The sequence below is a fragment of the Mauremys reevesii genome, linkage group 5 (genome assembly GCF_016161935.1).
Source record: "Mauremys reevesii isolate NIE-2019 linkage group 5, ASM1616193v1, whole genome shotgun sequence".
Lineage (NCBI taxonomy): Eukaryota > Metazoa > Chordata > Testudines > Geoemydidae > Mauremys > Mauremys reevesii.
In genome coordinates this window covers 51,308,736-51,331,511 of record NC_052627.1, presented here as the reverse complement: position 1 = coordinate 51,331,511, position 22,776 = coordinate 51,308,736, and the positions used below count along the sequence as shown (strand labels likewise).

At 43.2% G+C, this 22,776-nt stretch overlaps 3 protein-coding genes across 5 annotated transcripts in view; 2 read left to right on the top strand and 1 right to left on the bottom strand.

Annotated features, from left to right (window-relative positions):
- NAA15 (N-alpha-acetyltransferase 15, NatA auxiliary subunit) overlaps positions 1–6,738 on the bottom strand; it is a 57,686-nt gene extending 50,948 nt beyond the window's left edge. The window contains exon 1 of the mRNA XM_039539685.1: positions 6,325–6,738. Within this exon, the coding sequence (XP_039395619.1) occupies positions 6,325–6,378 (54 nt within the window). The 5' untranslated portion in view covers positions 6,379–6,738. The remainder of the gene's footprint in view (positions 1–6,324) is intronic.
- Positions 6,739–6,851: 113 nt separating this feature from the next.
- On the top strand, positions 6,852–14,805 carry NDUFC1 (NADH:ubiquinone oxidoreductase subunit C1). 3 transcript variants are annotated; one of them, XM_039539700.1, is made up of 4 exons: positions 6,852–7,041; positions 12,546–12,649; positions 13,623–13,711; positions 14,647–14,805. In XM_039539700.1, coding segments are annotated over exons 1-4 (369 nt in total). In that variant the 5' UTR covers positions 6,852–6,866; the 3' UTR covers positions 14,648–14,805. The 3 variants fall into 3 exon arrangements, with proteins under 3 accessions (XP_039395634.1, XP_039395635.1, XP_039395636.1); XM_039539701.1 differs by lacking the exon at positions 6,852–7,041 and adding an exon at positions 10,530–10,761; XM_039539702.1 differs by lacking the exon at positions 6,852–7,041 and adding an exon at positions 10,938–11,088.
- A 5,071-nt stretch (positions 14,806–19,876) lies between these two features.
- Positions 19,877–22,776, top strand: part of LOC120405846 (mitochondria localized glutamic acid rich protein) — a 45,320-nt gene continuing 42,420 nt past the window's right edge. The window contains exon 1 of the mRNA XM_039539697.1: positions 19,877–20,137. Coding sequence (XP_039395631.1) covers positions 20,053–20,137 — 85 coding nt within the window. The 5' untranslated portion in view covers positions 19,877–20,052. The remainder of the gene's footprint in view (positions 20,138–22,776) is intronic.

Sequence of the window (22,776 nt, the reverse complement as noted above, 5' to 3'; positions counted from 1 at the left end):
GGCAGTGAAGACAAGCCCAGGTTTCAGAAAAAGTTGGTGACATTGACATGAAAACCACTACACATGAGCAAGCGGATTTTTTGAGCTCTGACCCTACCAAACAACACTGTGGTCCCTAGGCATCTGATATCCCCACACTATCCTGACAGGGGATCCTGGTTCAATGACAAATGACATACATAAGATGGAGGATTGGAGATTAGAGCACCTCAGCAGAAAGATGTGTGTTTAATCTGAACCAGCTGTGCAAACCACCTGATTAATCCTATGCTAGAGAGCTAAAACACTAATAAATAGCCTTCCCCACTGATGTAAAATCCTGGCAGACAGAATTGTTCTGGATTGCAAACAGTTTCAGCAATCTACACTAGTCCTAGGGCCTAAAGAATCCTCCAGCTGCAAAGAATCTTGTCTCTTACTTCCCAGAAGAGATTGACTGAAAGTATCACAGGTCCACTGGAAACACTTGAGGGGGAGGGGGGAAATCTCTCCCCCAACTAACTCCAAGCAAGTCTAAGAAATGAAGTGGATGTTTCTTTTGTGGTGGTGTAGAAAGAATCTGTACAAACATCTGAACTGTTCCTCCATTCATTGGTGGTGAAATCTAGTGAGGAACAGAATCTGACAAACTCTTCATAAGCCTTAATCATGTAAGTGTGACTCTTGCTCAAAAAGCCATCTTTCAGCATCAACTATTGCCTTATTTTTAGTGTCTCCTTCTTGGAAAAGTTATTAAAGTGGCAGCAGGCCAAACGACAACAGCTAACTTCCATCCAATACTCTAGATCTTTTTCAATCAGGCTTCATGATTGAATATGGCACAAAGATCACACTGGTAGCACTGATGGATGATCTCTCTCAGAATGGAGGTTGAAGATCCATACTACTAGATCTGTTGGCATTCCTCAACATCAAGGATCACAAGATTATGCTAGCTCAAATGCAGACTCTCACAGAAGTAGATGGAAATATGTTAGGTCTGAGAACAGAATCAGCAGAAGAGTAGCAATGCACAATTGGTCTTCTTCTCCAAGGACCTAAATCTGCCAAGTCCAGAAAAGTTCAGTCTTGTCACTGCTCTTATTCAATGTCTGATACATTTAAAAGTGATAACACACAATAAATCAATGGTGTTATCTAAACTGACTATGTCCAGCCAGTAACACCAGCAGGCCTTCCTGACACCAAAGTATATGGAAGAAACTGGAACATAAATTGCTAGGTTAGATTCAATTGGAGCAAGACAGAAGGTAGTATTTGTTGACAGAAGATACTGTACAAAACTGGTTGAGTTTGGATCCATCTCCTTCACCGAGACTCTTCCCCACTCCAGACTGTCATGCAATGCACAACCTCTGGGTCCTGCTAATTTAATCTCTGCTCCTAGATTCCTGTATTTACAGCTATGGCTGACTATGAGATTTTTCCTATTCTTTCAGGTAAAAGCCTTAGGTAGAAGCTGCTTCGATCACGAACAAGGATCTTTTTCTTCACACTTAAGAAAACAGAGAATCAAATGATGATAAATACTATGAACTTTTGAGCAGGGAATTGTGTGTGTAAAATCCATGATACAGTTGATGCTAGACAGTGATTTCAGTTGATAAACAAACTTATTAAATTACTTAAGTACTTACATGGCCTATAACCCCCAAGAGCTTCAAACACTAAAACTTATCTTCAACATTCCTATAAGGTAGGGAAATATTATTCCCATTTTCACAGAAGCAGTAAGGTCACAAGGGTGGCTGTGTAAGAAACAGGAACCGAACCTAGGTCTGAGTTCCTGCCCACCGCCTCAACCACAAGACCATCCTTCCACCTAATTACTGGAAAGATTAATTAGTAAAATATCCTTCCTAGCTAGGAAAACCAGAAACCAATACAATAATACTTGTTATCCCTACCCATTTGAAGCATGGTGATATATATATTTAAACTACAGAGTTCAGCATACTCAAGCAACCAGTAACATTATGGTGCAGCAATGATCATCGTTGGTGTAGTGTATTAATTCAGTGGGTTATCACTATAAATTGGAATTATCACAATCTTTAATCTTGACCAGGTTGCTGCTGCATGGCATAAAAGAACCTTGAACATCTTGAACAACATACAGTATGTACTTAATACTAGATCTAAAACACATGCTTTGAATATTTTTAATATGATACTTACTTTAGCACATCTAGTACAAAGCTTTGAAGTAGCAGAGAAACATAATCCCTGTAGTAGACATGGACTAGGTGTAATTTCCTCATTCCAGTATGTCCCTCGGCCCACACCGCTTCCAGCAGCTCCCATTGGCCTGAAGCAGCGATCCGCAGCCATTGGGAGTTGCGATCGGCCGGACCTGTGGACGGGGCAGGTAAACAAACCGGCCTGGCCTGCCAGGGGCTTTCCGTACACAAGCGGCGACCCCTGTTTGAGAAACCCTGAACTACTAGGTCTGGTCAAACAAAAGCATTCATTTAATATTTGACATATCCAATTGGTACTAATCTAAATACATTTGCTGAGTTGTATTTGACCAGCTAGTCATACCATGAAAGCTGGTTAAATAGCATAAGTACTAACTGAATATTTGCCAAAAACCTGTAAAATTCACCAGCCATTTGTAAACTACAACTCAACCAGTCCTACCTCCTGCATGCCTTGATTTTGTTTTACTGTCTTTGCCTTTTTCTTCACTCCACTTTCTCCTTTCCTTCCAATGAAAGTGCATTTCTCCATTACATTACAGCTCACCAGCTACTGCAATGGGGGTGTATGTTCTTTTATCCCTCCTGCAACTTTCTGGCTGGTGAAAGGGGTGTTTATTACTCCTCCCTCTTCTCAACCCCATTTTGAGCCCTCCTTCCAGTGTTAGCCTCTGCTGTTGCTCATAGCTTGTCCAAGTACAGTTGAATGAAATAGACCCAATTCATGCCAGTTTCACTGATGCCCACAAGGATCAAAAAGAAACAGTGAAAAGTGAAAACTTAGGACATCCACTTTCCCTGTTCTGCACCCTGTGGAAGCCCTGAACAATAGCAGAGGTACTGGAGAGCTCTGTCCACAGATTTAATACAACAGTGAATTAGTTTAACCTTGGTTTGCACTTGCATACCTTCATATCTCTAAGGGCTAGAGAAACATTAAAAAATGAACTTAAGTTTAGCAGAAAGTGTTAACTTCCTGGGAGAGTCTCTCTTACGCATACTGGGTGAATGGATTTTTAAATGTTAAATATGGTACAGACAGAGCACATTCCCAGTAAAACTGCCATACACCTATGAGCAAATTAGGAAAATCTTACTCTATTGAATGCTTTTAGCAAACAGTGGTAGGACACACAGAGATAAGTGGAAGAACAGGTTTGCAAGCAGATTTCTACATAAACATTTCTGTTCCAGATTTCTGATCTTGATAGCTTTAAAAAACTGACAACTGCTCCAAACATTAAAAGGTAAATTATTTTCCCAACAGACTGATCAGATCCTGTCCTGTTTCTGTAAGGCATAACATTCAAGTTTTGAAATAAGAGTAAATTTTCTTAACACTATGAATAAATGAGACCCCTCTCCAAAGTATACACAACTGGTTTAGTGTCCAAAATATCTGTGTCTGTTTTAATCTTTGCTTACAAAAATAAAATGGCAGTTTATCTGCTTGAACTATTGAGTTTACAACAGCCGAAAGAACTGCAGTTTGGATGGTTCTGTATTCTGGTAAAAGTTCTGTGCAACAATATTATCTATTGAAGGGCAATTTTCCTCTTTTGGGTACTCTGTAGGCTAGATCACATCAGTGTCTGCTGAAAAAATCTTGAAGCTATAAGTCACCTCTTGATATATACAAAGAAATGACATACCTGAAACCAGGTGGTATGTGCCACATGTTCACTGGTCAAGCTTTCAGTAGGAATACTGAAAAACTTATTTTTCAATCTACCTATTTTCTTTTGCAACAAATTAGAAAACCACAGAGCGGTCTACACATGTGAACCGTGGTTGTGGGTTCAAATACCATGAAAGGGAAAGAGGCAAAAAGAGTGAGGAGCATTACAAAATAAATATACAAAATTGTATATCACACAGGAACTGAAGTTAATTAGGTTACAAAGATTTCCCCACAACTTGATGACAATAGAATTTTCGGTTAAAACAAAAAACACAGAACAAAAACAAACAGCCTAAACAAAATCTGCTTGGTCTGGAACAGACCTCAGCCAAAAACCAAGTTTCTTGAGCTGGACTAAATTAGACTGACTTTCAAAGCTGGGTTAGGCTGACTTTCAAAGCTGGGGCAAGCTTTATCGCTCCTTGTCATCTTCACTAAACTCCAGCTATGACAAAACACTCCAAACCACACCTTTCAAAGTCGCACGCCAAGACAACTTTGACATCTGAGGAACTTTTCAAAGGAAGTTTGAAGAGACTGCATGGCAAGGATTTAGAACGTACCTGTGTCCACATTTGGGTGGTGACTTCTGTTCTTCAGTACTAACTGAAGTTGTATGTTTCATGATGATATACACCTTTGCACTGTTAACTACTGCGCAGTTATCAACAGTTCTGTACATTTCTAATGTAGTGTTTTTAAACTAAACACTCACTAATAGAATACATATATGATACATTAAAAGCAAACATTTATAGAAGATTTTAAGAATGTTTTGCACACAACAACCTTAAGATGTGTATATTAAAAGAGATATTTCTCATTATTTCAGGAGATGCAGCCTTCTAAGGAGTTTCTCTGCATAAATAATAATAATAGGAGATATACCAATCTCCTAGAACTGGAAGGAACCTTGAAAGGTCATCAAGTCTAGCCCCCTGCCTTCACTAGCAGGACCAATTTTTGCCCCAGATCCCTAAGTGACCCCCTCAAGGATTGAACTCACAACCCTGGGTTTAGCAGGCCAATGCTCAAACCACTGAGCTATCCCTCCCCTGTCATCTTCATCTGTGGTACAGATTACCATTTCTGCAATTTGAGACTTTCAGATAGATTACAGAATCTGATTTAACATTCCTGATCTTTGGGAGCACATTGTTTTTAAAGACTCTTAAACTTACTAACATTTTGGAATCTAAACTAACGTGTAATATTTTGCAAAAGTTTTTGTGGGAGAGAACTATATGATATTTCAAGATTAAGTAGGTAAGAGGGAATCCCCTTAATATGAAACTCTTGAAAATCATTCATTAATTGATCCATCTCCTTACAATACTCCATTTGCCCCAAGTGCCTTATATTCAAATTTCATACTGCACTGAATCAAAGCTGATGCGCACTTATTATATTGCTTTGTACAGTGAATTATGTATTCCTTTCATGCACACTTTAAATGGAAAGTATGTCTTTGTTTGTACTCTTAGTAATTATTTTGTGGTGCAGAGTGTGTTTCATTGACATATGCCGGAATTAGAATCCAAGGAAAGTAAACTGTCAAAATGTTTTACGTAGACAAGACTTAATTGCTCAGTTAGTCTAGGAAAAGTCATTCTAAAACATTCACCATTTTACACGTCCTCTGGCCAAAGAGACATTCCCCCATTGAACAGCAAAAACTAATCTCTCCAAAACTGACTTTTAAAAAACCCTGAGGAACCCCAAGTCCCCCAGCTAGTGTAGGCACAAAATTAGTGAATTCAGGATACTTTAAGAAGCCTAGGATCTTGCACTAGTTTAGGATCACGTCTGACTCTCTTTACACAACTCTGAAGTGGTCAATAAGATGCAAAATGCAGTGTGTGCAACGTACTGGGCCCTCACCCAAACATAATGGGCAGGATTCAAAATAAAAAATCACTAGTTAATGAGTGTTGAGAGCTCTTCTGCTCCCCCCTCAGCGAAAGCGAGCCCAAGACACCAACCCACCTCTTTCGCTTTTGCTTACCCAGGACAACACGAGAGCAAGACGCTCGAAATGGGGCTACTGTCGGGGAGGAGTTGGAAACTCCCCTCAATTGTAGGCTTTCCTCCTATCTCCTCAGGTTTTCTGTCCAGCCCCTCCCCGGACCCCTTTCTCCTGGGCCTCCTGCCACATGCCGGGGGAAGTCCTTCGTTCCCAGGCACCGGGGGAGCAGGGGGGACTTTCGTCCGTCCTCCCGCTCCTTTCAGGGGGCTGCGGGGGAAGACAGACCCCGAAGCGGGGAGGATGCAGCAACCAGCGGAACAGGGGGTGACGAGAGCCAGCGCCAGGGCCCAGGCACAGGTGCGGGGGCTCCCTAGGTCCCGTCCCACCGAAGCAGCCAGGGCTGCAGCTCCCTACGCTTCACCAGGGGGTAGGGGCCTGGCCAGGCGCCGCCGAGGCCCCTCGCCCGGCTCACTCACCAGGATGCGCTTGAAGAGCGCGTTCTCCTTGGGCGGGAGGCTCACGGACGGCATCGCTCCTGCTCCTGCAGCGGCCGGCTCCGGCTCCGCTTGGAGGCTCCGGGGGGCGGGGTGTCTCCTGCCGCTCCTCGGTCACCGCCGCCTCCCGGGACTCCCTGCCGGGCCGCCCCCGCCGCCCCCTGCTCGCTTCCGTCCCAGGCCCGGCCCCTCCAGGCCGCCGTATCCGCGCCGGGCTCCCCCTTGCCCCGCACCGAGTCCCAGGCGACAGTTCACGTGGTAACTGAACAGGCCGGAGAGAGGCACAGCCAAAATGGCCGCCGCCGCTTAGGGCTTCCCCAGCCGGGTCACGCTGCTCAACGCGCATGCGCCGCGACCCCATGGCCCAGCCCGGCTCGGGAGTCGGTGCGGGGCATGCCGGGAAGTGAGGCCGTTCCCGAGTTCCGCCCTGGTGACTCAGATCCCGACCCAGGCGTCCCCCGCGGAGCGGCCGAGGTTGTCGTGACTCGCCTCCATCCCCCGCAGCCGCAAAAGCCGGGGGTGAAATGAGGCCGTTCGGGGGCTTTGCACGTTCCATTATGCGCCCAGCCCAGCAACCTGCACCCAGCCGCTCCGCGCCCGCCTCTCTTAGCAGACTTTACGGGCCCCGCGAGCTGGCTGCCGGCGCGCCTCTCCCACCAGCGGCTGGACAGCTCCGGCCCGGCGGGCCTAGGGTTTATGGTGCGCTAATCGCCTGAGTTAGCTAGCACGTTGTAGAAGCCTAATGTAGACAAGGCCTGTGTCAGCCTGGTGGGGCTAAAGGTGGGGGAGCGCAGGGCTTAGCTCATGGGAAGGGGCTGCGCTTTGGCTACATTAGAATGATTAGATTAGTGTTAGTTCGTGCCTTTAAATCCTACTCTAGATCAGGGCTGGTAGATGCCATTTGCAGGAACATACCATACCTCCCTCTTTGGTTTTTTACCAAAAGTGATGAGTGGCTACAATATGTAGGCATTTGGTGCAGTGCCAGCTCCCCTTACATAGCTCTGACACCGCACCTCCACCTGCAGTTTCACCATCACAATCTTGCAGAACCAGTTTTAGTTACAAAAAAAGGCACATGACTACTATTTTTTGGGACCCACCCTCACAGTGCTGTGCCAGCAAAACAATTCAAAAGCTAGTCAATTCTTGCCCCAAGACAGTGATTCAGGTCACTGTTTGCTCTCTGCTTCCCTCCTGGGACTTGGAACCACAGAAAACATGATGACTGTTGCACATTTGGGTGTCTGTAAAGCAATTATTATGTGCAGTGTTAGAATTTTGTATGGTATTTAAATGCAAATTAGGATGAGATCCTCAATTTTTGTCTATAACTTCTGCAGGATTTGAACCCAGTTGTCCAATGAAAAGTTTACATTCAATTTCAACCTATTATGCCACAACCCTTCAGCTGATGATATTACAAAACAGTTTTGTACCCTAAATAATAAAAAGTCCTGAATTGCTTTTAACATCAAAAGTAGTAATGGGGTAAGAGTTAAAGTACTTTTATGGATTAGAAACTTGCTAAGAAACAGAAAATAAATAGGAAGAAACTGTCTTGTTTCAGCATGGCAAAAGTTAACAATGGGGTGCCTTGCTTCTGCACTAGGGGCCTGATCTACTGGCCCAGTGAAATCCAGGGGAGTCTTTCCTTTTACTTCAGTGGGCTTTGGATAAAGCTGTATGAGGTGTTTAATATATTTATTATCTGGAAAAAGGAATTGACACTGGGAAACAAAATTTGCATATGAAGAGCTCTGAGAAGCTTCAGCAGGAACTAAAGATTAAACTAAGATCCCAATCCTGTAAAGATTTAGCACATTGCACATGCTTAACTTTACTGTTGTCATGCTGTCTGGAATAGCTCATGACCGTGAATGCCAACCTCAGAGCAGACTGTCAAAAAATGGAAAAAATCCCCAACTGGTTGTATGTTCCATAATTAGATTTCACCAACCTAGTAACAAGTGAGAACTCCTGAAGCACTATAACAGTTTTACCACAGAGTCATAGATAGTCCCCTTGGACATTCCAATTTACCTTGCCACCCAGGCAAGATGGAGTATGTGATAGATGGTCATTTTACACCAGAAATCACAATAATATTCAGGTTACTCTAAGTCCCAAGGGGCCAGTCACTTACCCCAGGTCAATTTGCACTTTAGATCTCACACCAAAGACAACATTTGTAGCCAATCCTGTACTTAACTGAAGGTTTATTAACTAAGAAAATGAATGAGAATTATTTACAAGGTTAAATCAGGAAACATATACACACACACACACACACACACGAGTTACCGTCTTAGATTTAAAAAGGTAATATAAGCTTCTATAATAAGCAGCTCTATCTGAACTTTAGGGCTGACCTATGCCAAAGGGATCTCTTGCTTATGTTTAGGAATCTTGTCCCTCTTAGGGTATGTCTATACTGCAATCAGATGCCCATAACTGGCACGTGCCATCCGACTCAGGTGCACGCGACTTGGGCTAAGGGGCTGTTTAATTGCAGTGTAGATGTTTGGGCTCAGGCTGCAGCCTGAGCTCTGGGACCTCCCACCTTGCAAAGTTCTAGAGCCTGAGCTGCAACCTGAGCTCAGACATCTACACCACAGTTAAACAGACCCTCAGCCCATGCCCTGCGAGCCCAAGTCAGCTGGCACGGGCCAGCCACAGGTTTTGAATTGCAGTGTAGATGTACCTTCAGAGTCCAGACAGCATAAAGTCTCAGTTTCTCCTTGTTAGAGATTTTTATTGCCCCTCAACCTAGAATCCAATCTGATGAGATGAGTTCATGCGCAATCCTCTCCTTCCTTGACGGAGTTGGGAATGCAATCAACAAGGTCTCTCTACCCTTTGGTGCTACACAATGCCTTATTTGCTTTCAATGGGCCATCTTTTGTGCAGAATGAACACTTTACCTTCATTAATGCTTCTTTTCCTATTTGGTGAGGACTTCATAAGTGGGATACAGATATTATAAGTAGGATTAACAAATGTAGCATCCTACAAGCATTCCATAAAGTATAAACACTTTCTTATAATTAATATCTATTTTAACTATACTAACCCACAGTTAAGTTTCCAACTATGCCTTTGGTCAGTGTTCAGTGAGGCCCTGGGCCTTGGCATGAGCTGACACCTGGTCTGCCAGCATCATGGTTACCATGAATAGTCCCATTGATTTTGATAGGACTACTCATGGTAGTAAAGTTAAGCACACGTATAAGTGTTTGCAGGGTTGGGAACCATGTGACTCATTCTTATATAGTGATGCACAATTCTTTAAAAAGCTGGGAAATCTCCACCCAAAATACTTAGCCCACTGTGAGTTACAGTTGCTAGCATATTCCACCAAACAAGTCATTCAACACGCCATCTATACTCCATCTGTTTGACTTTTGTCCCTCAAATACCTTTTCTCCACCACCCACACTGTTGCTTGTTTATCAGGAGTATCATGTTATTTGGTGTTTTCCCTAAAGCCACAGCTCCTAGAGCCATGAGATTCTGTGAGATTTGTAAATTTAATGATTTTTAAATCATAGACTTTTGGGGGCTTGACATGATTTGTGAATTCTTGGGTTTGGCAGTGCTGTACCTCTCACTTTATTCTGAAGGGGTGAAGCTCTGGGAGATTATTTATCATTGGATGGTTAATTCTGTCAATTTGCTACTCTCTAATTGAAGGTTTCGACTGGAAAAATATATAAGAAAATGAAAAAGTCCAGAGATGGTGCTTAGAGGATGGGACTTGTAGGTTACAAACGAAGGCCAAAAATGAGGATGATTTAAAATCAAGCAGATGATGAGTTAGAGAAGAGATACTCAGAAGTAGGAAGGGTGCAGTGAACACTGATTTGTCCCTCTGCTTTGAATGGTAAATGAAAGGGTAGACAATATAATGGGGGGAGGCAATGCTGCTTTATATCGTGTGCAGCCAGCGAGGGATATTCCTGTAGGCAGGTTGTTGGCCACCTACCAAGTGCTTTGTAATGAAAGAGGTGCCAGGGCTCAAGCAATTTTTTTACATTTATAAGTGCTGCAGCAAGCCCAGAGGTGGTGGGGCTATGAACTGCCAAGCCCTGGCACAAATTAAGCCCTGCACCCACCGAGTGATGTAGGGTCCCCCAGGCCGTCCACGGGCCCCTCAGTGAGAGTGGCAGGATGTTGCCTCAGCAGCCCGGCAAGGAGAGGAGCGAGGGTCCCTGCTAGAGCTGGAGCATCGCAGGTCTCCCGCTTCCTGGTGCTGTGCCAGGGCCTCTCGGCAGCAGGGGGAGCTCTAAGCGCCCCAGCCCCGCCCCCGGGCTGCTCAGGCCGGGCTGCGGCGGCGCGGGCGGAGCTGGGCCGGGAAGATGGCGCCGCCGCTGGGGCTGGCGAAGCGGCTGTTCCTGGCGTCCGGGAGCCTGAGCCACAGTGAGTGCGCGCGGGCCGCGGCCTGGTGGGGATGGAGGCTGGGGAGACCTGACCGCAGCCGCGGGGAGGGGAGGGGAGGGGCGTGGCGTGGCGTGGCGGGCCCCAACTCCAGCAGCGCCCGGTAACGCCCCCCTCCCCGCGGCTTGGGGCTGCCAGTGACCTTCAGCCTCCCGCTGGGCCAGTGGGCGCCCCAGTCCCTGGCGGAGGAGGGGTGTGGCTGGCAGGGCCGGTGCGGGGAGATCCCTCATCTGGTGCCTCGTGCCGCGTTGTCTTAGATGTCGGCGAGGGCTGGCAGGGGCCGGTACACATGGAGGGGGGAGTTGCACGGTAGGTGCTCGCCCGCGACATAGGATTTGTCCTGGCATATAACTGCCCTTTACTGCCTCAGAAAGTAGGTGAGAAAGCGGGTTTTGCTGGTCCCCAGGAGCTGGGTCTTTGGAAGAGGTTTGGAGAGGGGGAGCACTGACGGGATTTGCCCGTTATATTTTGTGTGTGTCGTTTCAATGTCCATGAGCCCATCTGTTAAATGGGGCTAGCTGGGGCCAGCCTTGGACACAAACAAATGACCTTTTCTGACCCTTCTCTGGTGCCTCTAAATCCCAGAGAAGTTCTATACCAACTCCTTGCCAGACTGTCCTTCCTCTATATTTTCAAGCATACCTTGGAAGTTGGAACAGACAGAGGCAAATCCTACCCTGCTTTTGCCCTCAACCTCTTACTGCCATCTCTGGGCAGGCTCAGGTTAACAATACTGCCTATCTCATAGTATTAGGATTAAGTTTTTAAAATATTTTTAATTTTTGCATATAACTCTCATTTAATAAGTGTAAAATCTCTATTCTAATCCCTCTTTATATTGAAACACTTAAGATGCTTTGAAAAAATTGCATGGAAGAAGTTATAACAACTTATTTATTGTCTTTATTACTTTGTTCTGCACACCAATCACCATAGCAACTACGGTGACCAGATGTCCCAATTTTATATGGACAGTCCCAATATTTGGGGCTTTGTCTTATATAGGCACCTATTACCCCCCACCCTGTCCCGATTTTTCACAGTTGCTATCTGGTCACCCTAATAGCAACAAGGCACATATATAGAAATGCACAATATTATTGTCTGTATTACATGAAGCTGTTTTTATTTCACACATATAATTGTCTCTAGGAAGGTTTTCCAGCTAAGCTAAAGGGTGACAACAAAGGTTTTATTACTTTTTGATTATCATCAAAGATAATTGGTTAACCTCTCCCTGAGTATCTTAAACTGCTTCCCCCAGGAAATGCACATATTCATGCTCTTGTTATATTTTTATTTTTTGACGCTGGAAGTCCTGATTAAATAATTTTCACCATAATAAAGACCTTTTTTTCCTTTCTCCTCTTTGTGATGATTAGATCTAATACACGGTGTGATGATATATGTAGGGAACTGGTGGAAGACCCATTGCTTAGGACTTCTAAAGTGGGACAACCAATTGAGTAAAATATAGTAGGGTACAATCCTATATTCCCAGAGGGATGGAAATAGGTAATTTAGTCAGAATTGTGCTATCACTGTTGCTTCTCATCGTTCCCTTGATGAATTCTTGTGCTCAATGAATGATCTTTGCAGAAATGGGTGAAATGATAGGGCTGGAAGACCATTTACACCAGTAATATAATTTGTCAGAAAATCTTTTATAATACAGATCAGACAAGACTGTCATGAATTGGTTTGATAATCTAAATAAACTTGACAGAAACTAATGTGTGTGTGTGTGTAAAATTCCTATATTTTAGCATTGACTCGTTCTGCATTCATTGCAAGAAAACCTGACTATACAAAACCAAACTGGAAAAAGATTGGACTGACTTATGGCACCACTGCAGTGCTGTGGGTCCTAGTAAGTATTCTCGCGTTGTTATGCTATACTTAACTAGTCACTAGAGAAATCTTAAGACAGTGGCTACTGTTAAGAGAAGGTTGTACATAAATACCTATTCATTTGCTGTAATGGATAAGATAACTGAAGGAAATGTCAAGATTTAAGAAATACACATAGATCAAATATGTATCTCTGAAGCCTCAGGTAGTTTGTAATATTCCTTTAAAAACTAGAAATTCATGAAGCTATTCCTCTTTGCTACAACTTTCCAAACAACCATACACTGAAGAATTGATTTTCTACAGATTTACCAACTTCTCTCCCAGGCCAGGGGTGGGCATGTATATATTTATGTGTAGAAGTGTTTAACAGTATGCTCTTTTCTGCTCTAAGAAAAACTAGACATGCTTTAGGGAGGAGCTGTAATAAAACCTTATTTTTCTTTTTGGATATATTAGGAAAATCATAATTTTATGACTGGATCAGACACTCCTATTTTTTGCTACTTTAAAGCTTTGTCCTGTCAACTATTAGGGCACCATTGTGCAAGGCACTATGCAAATTCTTAAATAAAATTTCTCTGCCTTGGAGACATCATGACCCAGGATAATGGCAAGACATAACAGGTGGAGGGAGCATGTAATAATAATTGTAAAATGAACATGTTATGCAGAATAAGCAGCAGTCAGAGGAATGTTTCACTGCTCCCAATTTGTCCGGTATCTGGTATCCAGTATCCAGTCTCTATCAGTGGCCAGCGCAAGATGCTGCTGTGGAAGGTGTAAGAAACCTTCCTGTGGGTAGTAGTGGGGTACTGGTAGTCCTCCCAGAGAGTCTCCTCCTAACTTCTGATTGTCAAACACTGGCTTACATCCTGAATCAGGAGATTTTCTCTCTTTTAAAACTTACTTTTATTTCTTTTTACAATAATGCTGGTTCCAGCTTGCTGCTTCCCCATATGGCTTTTTTAAATCATACTGTCATCTTCTAGCTCTTCAAGCAACATGATAAAGATGTAATGGAATATGAAAGGAGAAGAGAAGAGAGGGAGAAACGTGATGCATGTACAGGATGTTCATAGTAAGTATTCAAATAGACTGGTAATACATAGACTGATTTATCTCTTTGTAGACAAACCTACCTCCTGCAAGGTGCTTACTGGCCTGTCTTGCCAATTAAAGCATGAGAGTTGACTGTTCCTCTTCTTTCCTTGTTTCCTACCCCTTTACTCACTATCCCCTCTTTCCCTAACTTAACCCCTCATTAAAAAATTTTTAAAAGTCCAACACAAATAATAACTAAGATAACTGTGCCAATTCATCGCTATATTCATTTACATGTATGTTTTATCACCATTCCCAAGCCTTTCTTTGGCTTTTAGACTGTAAGCCCACCATGGCCTGAATTCTCTTTGTGCATGTGTATGTCTGAGCATTTGTATGATGGCCAGGACAATGGGCCTCGGTCCTTATTGAGGCCTATGGGCAGTACCATAATATATATGTTTTGATGATAAGATGTCTCAAGGAGCTGTTCAGCTTATTGTAGGATCAGGCCCATAATAGAAATCATTATTTTCTTAATTTCACATATCAGAATATTCCTGTGCCTTGTATTTTATATACCCTGGTTACATAGAGGATACCACAACTCTAAATCAATGCATATGAATTGGGCCACTTGATTTTTGACATATAAAGATAATAGCCCTCATCATGCCAATAAGAAATGGATATTTCACTCATCTGTGTTTAAATGTAATTTATTTACTTTACTGTTACAAAACATATAATTAACTGACAGATATGGGTTCAGAGGCAGTTAATATGCAGCTTTAAAAGAACATTTTTTGTTGGGAAACCCCACTGTTGCTGGTCACTTTTTCTTCAATTTGATATAAATGTCTCTACTGTGCAGCTAAAAATGGAATGGACACAGAGAAAACATTTAATCACACTTACTGAACATATTTCATTTTCCATGTCAACCTTACAAGTATGTTTTTTTCCCCCTAGGTTGAAGATATGCTTGAGGAAGTGATTGAACGATAGTTGTAATCCACAAGGAAATGATGAACAGAGTATCAGAAAATATCTGGATATTTATCTGTTCTCAATGTTTGTACAGAGCACTGTGAAATAAACAGCAATTACTGTGGAAGAAGGTGGTTGAATCTATTTTCTTGCTGTAAGTGTTTTATTCTGTAGAAAGTGTGTTCAACTGATATTTCACATTTGCATAAAATCTGTGTTACTGTTTGAGTTAATGATTTTTCATTTTTAACAAATTGTGCTTTTGAGATTACCTCAGTTATTCTAAAACATGGAGTTCAAATAGTACTGTCTCTGAATTTTTATATGTAGCAAATTGCTGAAGTCATTAACTAAATCATTTCAGTCACTAACCTTTAAAAGTATAGAAAATAAACCATATGACTTACATAAGTGTAGGGAATTCACTTAGAAAAAGTGAATCATGCTTCATGAAAGAAGAGCACTCAGTTACAATCTGTATATAAATGCTAAAATGTGCATTTCTGGTATTTTATCTTGTGAATATTGTACATTGAAAATAATTTCTTCTTATAAGGTCTTGTTTGAAATTCCACTTGGTTTTGGAAAAGTTGCTTCAGAAGCTACTGCAACTCACGTTTACACATCTGCATGCAAGCTTGAAGTCATTCCTAGAGCACTAGTGTGCTTCTCCAATCTTGTCTGCTCTGCAAGACGCACACTGGGTTCATTGCCCTATAGCAAAGACGTAGACCTTCATTCAGCTAGGAGAGAAAATACAGAGCTGTAGTCAGCCTTTGGATTTGGTGTGGTGGATGTTTGGAGCTTTTGCTTTCTAGGGCTTTTTGAGAAATGCTATGTACATTACAGAAATGCTGTGTAGTGTCTCTTTTGAAAGTCATGAAATATGGAATGAAGGATTAGTCTTAACTTCGAAGTTAGGCTGATCTGCCCTTGAGGGTTTATATATCAATAAATACCTAGCCAATTTGTCTTCTAGGTCTGAAATTGTATCCCCTGTTTTAGAAGTGCTCTTTTGAGAATCACAGAAGCAGAATTTGCCTTCAAGAATTCTGTAGGGGAGGAAAGGGAGTTGATAATTTTTTGGAGATTGATTACAACCAATATTTAGTTTGAATTGTAAAATTTCAAACACACACTAAATCAGGCTCTTAAATTAAAAGTTTAATAGTGCAAAGAGAAACATACTTCCATATTTTTCCCCTTCCTGAGTGTATATAGCACAGGGGTAGGCAAACTTTTTGGCCTGAGGGCCGCATCTGGGAATAGAAATTGTATGGTGGGCCATGAATGCTCACAAAATTGGAGTTTGGGTGTGGGAAGGGGTGAAGGCTCTGGTTGGGAGTGCAGACTCCAGGGTGTGGCTAGAAATGAATTCAGAATGCAGGAGGCGGACTCCGGGCTAGGGCAGAGGAATGGTGTGCGGGAAGGGGTGCAGGCTCTGGCTGGGGGTGCGGGCTCTGGGGTGGGGTGGGGGATGAGGAGTTTGGGCTGCAGGAGGGTGCTCCAGGCTGGGACCGAGGGGTTTGGAGGGCAGGAGGGGGATCAGGGCTGGGGTGTGAGGAGAGGCCTAGGGCTGCAGACTCCGAGCGGCGATTACCTCAAGTGGCTCCCAGAAGCAGCGGCATGTCCCTTCTCCGGCTCCTATGCTGAGATGTGGCCAGGCAGCTCTACAGGCACTGCCCCTGCAGCTCTCATTGACTGTGGTTCTTGGCCAATGGGAGCTGCAGGGGTGGCACTTGGGGTAGGGGCAGTGTGCAGAGCAGAGGCCCCTGGCTGCCCCTACGCGTAGGAGCCAGAGAGGGGGCCGTGCTGCTGCTTCCGGGAGCCGCGTGGCGCGGCCCCCGACCCTGCTTCTCGGCTGGAGCAATAGAGTGGGGCAATCCCAGACCGCACTCCCCAGCGGAAGCTCGAGGGCTGGATTAAAATGGCTGGCAGGCCAGATCCAGCCCACAGGCCATAGTTTGACCACCCCTGATATCACACCTGTTCAAGTAAATATGAACTCCCATGTGTAGCTATGAGCAGTATTTGGGCCATAAAACATGTAGCTGATAAATGCTATTATGTTAGATTTAGTTTTATGCTTTGAGGTTGGATTAAAAAAAACCTGCAATCCCATTCTTACAAATTATCTCATCGATAGGATACTGAACCTCTGCAGACAAAGGTAGTGCCCCACTCCTTGTGTGTCAGTTCAAAATACTTCCGTATCATGACAAGTTAACCAAAGTGCTGATGAGGCAGAAATACTTAGCCTTCCTCGAAGGTACATGTGATATACCAAGCATCTTCCTAGGATGGGACTTGAAAGTATGTTTAGGATTCAGTTTCCTGTGGCTACTTGGTCATTGTCCATTAAGTATTTGCTTGTTATTACTGATTCCATGTGTGATCTAATGATTCCGTGGTCATTTAGTTTACAGCAAAGAAAAAAGGAGAGGATTCCAGAACTCTCACCCTGAAACTTCATTGGTCATGCATCTTTATTGCTATCATACCTTTGTCCCTTTCCCCTTTCATCCTCTCTTTTACTAATAAGGAAGGTTGTGGTTTAGATACTTGACCTCATGGCTTATACTAAGTCTTTGTCTGCGCTGTATTTTGAAACAGCCAATGAGAATTAGGTCTTTGCATGAGGAAATTGACTAGCATAACTATTCTGGAATAATTCCTCCTCTGGACACTATTCTGGAATAAGTGATTTTATTTTCAAATAATTACTTGGCTCTCTGAGAGTAATTTCTCTGATACGTAATATAGTTAAATGTTCCCACAGTCCAGTTTTTGCTGTTGTAAAACAGATTTTCATTCCATATGCTTAATGAGTTATGTCTATTTAAGTATTACGCTATTTCCTCCCTTTACATACCAGTCCAGCCCTAAAGATATCACATGTTCCCTGAGATGGGATGGTGACTCAGACGTCTTAAACTGATATTTGGTGGTCTGTAATTAACATGTTTTTTAATTAATTGATAAAACATTTCAAGACCTCTAAATATATATGTAAGAGAATGGTTTCCTCCTATTTAAAGGCTGCTTAGAAAGGGTAAAAATGGGTCTATGAGGGTTTTTTTGTTTTAAAAAGCACATTTATGATGTAGAGAAAGTGTGAAATGTTTTTTTTCATTTAAAAGAGAAAAAAGGAGTGGGGTTATGGTTTCTACTTGTTTTTTCTTTACTGAATTAAATCATCCCTTTTCTTGATGACTAAGGGTTTGTCTTTTCTTAGAAAAATGACAGTAGGGTAACTGCATCAATTTTTAATTCATCTATTAGACTGGGGTGCAAATGTTTAATGTAATACCTAGACCTTATACAGTGCTTTACACAGTATCATTATCCCCATTTTACAGATGGGGAAATGGGGGTAGAGAGGTGAAGTAATTTGCCCAAGATTGCAGAGTAGGGAACAGAAGCTAGCTCCAGGGTCCTAGTCCAGTGCCTAATCTAGTGGATCATGCTACCTGTAGATGCATGTAACCATTTGAAATCAATGAATCTGTTTAAGTGTGATTTAAACTGGTTAAGTGAATTGACATTATTAAGGGTTTGAACCAATGTAACTAGATATTTAAAATCTATCTGGTTACACCAGTGCATACATCTAATCTAGTCCAGTCTTAAAAGAATTGCAGTGGAAGCACTTGAAGGAGCAAGGATGCCGAGTCTCAGAGAAAACTCAGACAGCTAGAATAAAAGTTAAATAGGTGCTAATATCAAGAAATTAATCAGACTGGATTAAAATAATTTCCCCTTTCAATTAATCAGGTTCTTATTTCCTTTAAACCTGTGTTTAAACCTGTGTTGGCTCTATTGCCTTAAATGAAGAATACTCAACCCTACTGAAAATTCCAGCAACTCCTTTGTGATTATCCAGATAATCTCTGTTTCTTCTGTGCCCTGTTTCTTTCAATCAGATGCAGGCATAGAAACCAGCAGCTGTTACCCTGTTCCTAACATATCTCTGAGCCTGCCAAGACCCAAACTTGGGACACAGTGTGTGACAGACTTGCAATATAATACTTATGCATGAAATTTAATATGCTATGGGATTCTTCTCTTTACTAAAATAACCTTTATTTTTATGTAAATTTTCTACAAATAGAGAGGCCACCACATTTGGGTGAAATGTAGAAAAATGGGACTAAAATGAGTGATGTCACTCAAAATGAGGGACATTGGGGAAAGATGGTTCTCCAGTGAAAAATCTTCAAATGAACTTCCCACTTGGGCCATTTGCAAGGGGGACTGGATCAACCCCTAAAACTGACCATCACATGTCTTTCAGCATTCACAGAAGCCTGACCTAGCAGGGATTAATCTTGTATGCATTTTGGAGCATAGATCTAGATCATGTTCTATTCCTTTTAACTACAGGTCGGTGTTTATGAGGCAGCATTGGTCCCTACGCTAAAGTTATAGAAATAAATTTGACTTCTGCTGAAGGTGTGGAGTTCTCAAAGGGCAATAATAAAAGTTTGACTACGAGGGTTAAGAATTGGCAGCTTGAATTTCTGCTCTGACAATATTTAGCTCAAGGATAGCCAATCTGGTCTGACAGATGCTTTTGAATGGACCTTGAAATCGTTTTATTTATTTATTATTTTTCTGAGTCTGGACCTTGACTATATACCTTGCCCAAGAAATTTAGGCCTGGACAAAAAAATAATTGATTACCTTTGATTTAGCTGATGGAACATAGTACTGCTCATCCTACTGTGGCCTAAATAGCAGTCACAGGGTGGGAAACTTTCAAACAGTATGTTTTGCTTCTTTAGCACTGACTACAGTAAATTGCAGCAGAGGATTAAAATAAACTGAGATACAAAACTGGAAAGACAGCAAAACCCTTCTTCACAACAAGAGAACCTATAGTCTTCAAGAATCCTGCCTTCCTGGCTTTTAAATCAGCTAGACCGAACTAGCAAAATTCTTCACCACAAACGTGAGAGAGCCCTTGTGGGCTGAAGGATTTGTGTGTGCCCATTACTCAGATTAAAACTTTTTTTTAAACCTCTCCTCTTATCACCCCAGCCCTTTAGTTGTGTAAATGACTCCCTAGGGGAGAGCTCCCAATCCCTCAGGGACTGGTAGGTCTGCACAGTCCGTGGCTCGTGCCTCAGCCTTCTTGGGGTCATTTCTCGGACAGCAGAGGGGAGGGGAAGGACCTGAGGTCCGGGTCAGAATGAAGGGATGCTGGGCCCTGGTTGGAGAGGTGCGGCCTGGCCCCGGGAGGAGGAGAGTGGGCCGGGTCTGCCCTCTCTCTCCCCTCCCACTCACGCGGAATCGCTGCCTCCTTCCCTCGCTCAATCCCGCAGCTTCGCTCGGCAGCCGGGTGAGCTCTGCCCAGTCGCTCCGTGCAGCCGCCGCAGCGCAGCCACCATGTACGTCTGCAGGGCTGCCTGGCAGGCGCTCGCCGCTCGCTTGGCCAGCGTGTCCTCCACTGCCAGCCTGCTCGGAAAGCGCGGTAAGAGCGACAGGCGGCCGGGGAGCCGGGGCGCGGGCGGGCTGGGTAGAGGTCAGACAGCAGCGCTTCATGGTCACGGCTCCGTCCGGTCACCTGCAGCCCCCGGCTGGGCTGGGCTGGGCAGGGCGGCGGGATCGCGCCGGCGCAGGGCGGCCTGCGCGTGCCTCTTGTTGGAATGCCCCGGGAGAGGAGACGTGAAGGTCACAGGTGGGGAATGGAGCCCAGCCGTGGGTACGGGACAGCTCAGCCCCGCCACCCCCTGCCAGGTCCTGCAGAGGAGGAATGCCAGGCAGAGGCAGGAACAGGCACCCGGCTCCAGGCCTGGAAGCTGCTCCTTTGACATATCTAGGTGTCGCCCGTCTCTCTCTGTACCGTTGCTATTTGCCTGACCAAGAGGTGTCGTTCAACCTTGAGTTACCGGATCCCTCTGCGCTGATTTTTATTTCTATGTCGTGCTGAACACCGGCGGTGGGCTGCGCTGGGCTATTTTTTGCTGAAGAAGAAAAGGGGGTGGGGGGACACGAGTCTATAAAAATGCCAACTGAGCATTGTGAGCGTGTTGTGCAATTGAAGCCAGACGTCCTCAGTCTGCGCCCTACAGGGATCCTGCATGTAACCAGCTGACACAAATACGGGAGATCGCAAACAAGGTCCAACGATTTTGTGAATAATTTGGAGCTCTGAATGTGGCTGGGTTGGAATAACGAACGAGAACAGAATTTTCATGCCGTTCAGCACCAAAACCTGCTGCCCCCAGCCAGTGTTGATCCATTTAATTTGTTATTCCTGAAAATTTAGACGCATTGCAATAAGCTATGTGTTTATCTGAGTGTATGTACTTACTCTGTTAGGTTATATTTGGGCCTTATAACCTTATCTTTCCCCCATATATGTTTCTAAAGTCCATGTAATGTTATCTTAGAAGAACAAAACTTGTTTTAATTTTTTAAAGGTAATGTTTAGCAGTGATGACACCTCAGTGTTTGCTTAGTGACTGAGAATAAGTGCTAAGGATACAAATTTAAGATTCAAGTATCCAAAGGTGATAGCAAAAGTTTGCTTTGAAAAATACATTCCCCTGGTCTTCTCTAGTAATGACAAATATTTTGTGTAGAGTAACTGCTGTGTTTAAAAACAACTGGTCTATCAAAGATGACCAAGTCTCCATAAAAAACAAAACAAAACTCAGTTTATTCTTGACTTGTTTGATCTTCTGAGTCAGTGGTTAAATGTGTATTCCTCCTCGTCACTCAAAAGAAAATGCATTTATATATTTAGATTAGAATATTTTTGTTTGTTTTTTGTAATTTGAATGAAAATAGTCAAGAAGAGGCTCTGAGTAGTTTCCAAACTGCAGCTTTTCTCTCTGAATATGATGATACAATTCAGTCTGGTACATAGCAGTGATACTTTTTGACACTTCAGGAAGTGTATAACCCATAGCAATGCCTCTCAACCATACTGAATATTTTCATCCTAACTGTATACTTTCATATAAATAACACACAAGCCACGCTGAGAATCCCTACCCGCAGAACACTGCAGCAACCGCTGCAACAGTGCTTCATCAATATTTATGCAAAGTAAGAATATCCATCAGATTCCTGAACCAAGAGAAGAGTAAGAATAGCATGTGATGAGACAAATGCTACGAGACATAATCTGGCACATGATGGTAATAGTTTATTACAGAATGAAGCTATTGATTCTTCTTACAGACACTGGTATGTATACAGCTGCAGAAATGACTGGACAATATACATATATTTTAAATTGCAATATACCCTATGAATATATGATTAAATTGCTGCGGGCTGGAGTCCATTTTGCCTCCCTAAATACCCTAGTTACAACTCTGATGACAGAACTGCTTTATATTTAATGAAAGATCGTTCAGGAACATAACACTTAGTATACATTATTAATTTGGGGTGCAGTTACAGAGTACAGTTAAAATCTTCATTAGGTCACAGAAGTATGTATGTTTTTTTCTAAGCACTATTTGACATTTAAACTGATGTGCAGTAGAATTCCTTGGCAGTGCCTGTTGGATCTACATCTGGGTGAGCATCAAACCACCAGAATCAGACAAAAACAAACCCAGCCAACAACGCTACTGTGCCCCCATAACAAATTTCAACCACTACTGATAACAAGGTGTAATACCCCACCCTTTCTTAACCATTCCCAAATGCCTGAGAGAGAGGGGCCTTGCGGGATGTTCCAGACCAGGACTCCTTGGAGTGACCTCCAAGTTTGAGCTATTGGGACCAGGAATATGTAAATCTAAAGCCAAGGACTCCTCCCAAAGAATCCCCAGCCAGTAATCCTTCCTCTTTAAAGTCACAGGGCTGTGCCTCTGTTGATCACAACTATGGCAGAATCACACAGGGACAGAGTCATTCTCACACATAGGTATGTCCCATTTAGGACTTTATAGCTTAAATTAATAGACAGCCAGTGCACATCATGGATCACACGTATAATGTTCTCACAGTGAGATACTCCACTTAGCAAGTGCGGAGCAACATATAGTTAGTTATGTACTTGCTTAATTTTCTTTGTGTTTGCCAGCTGATTTTGTTTCAACTTTCTACAGATTCATCACTCTGCATCTCAGGTTAGATGATATTTTCTGT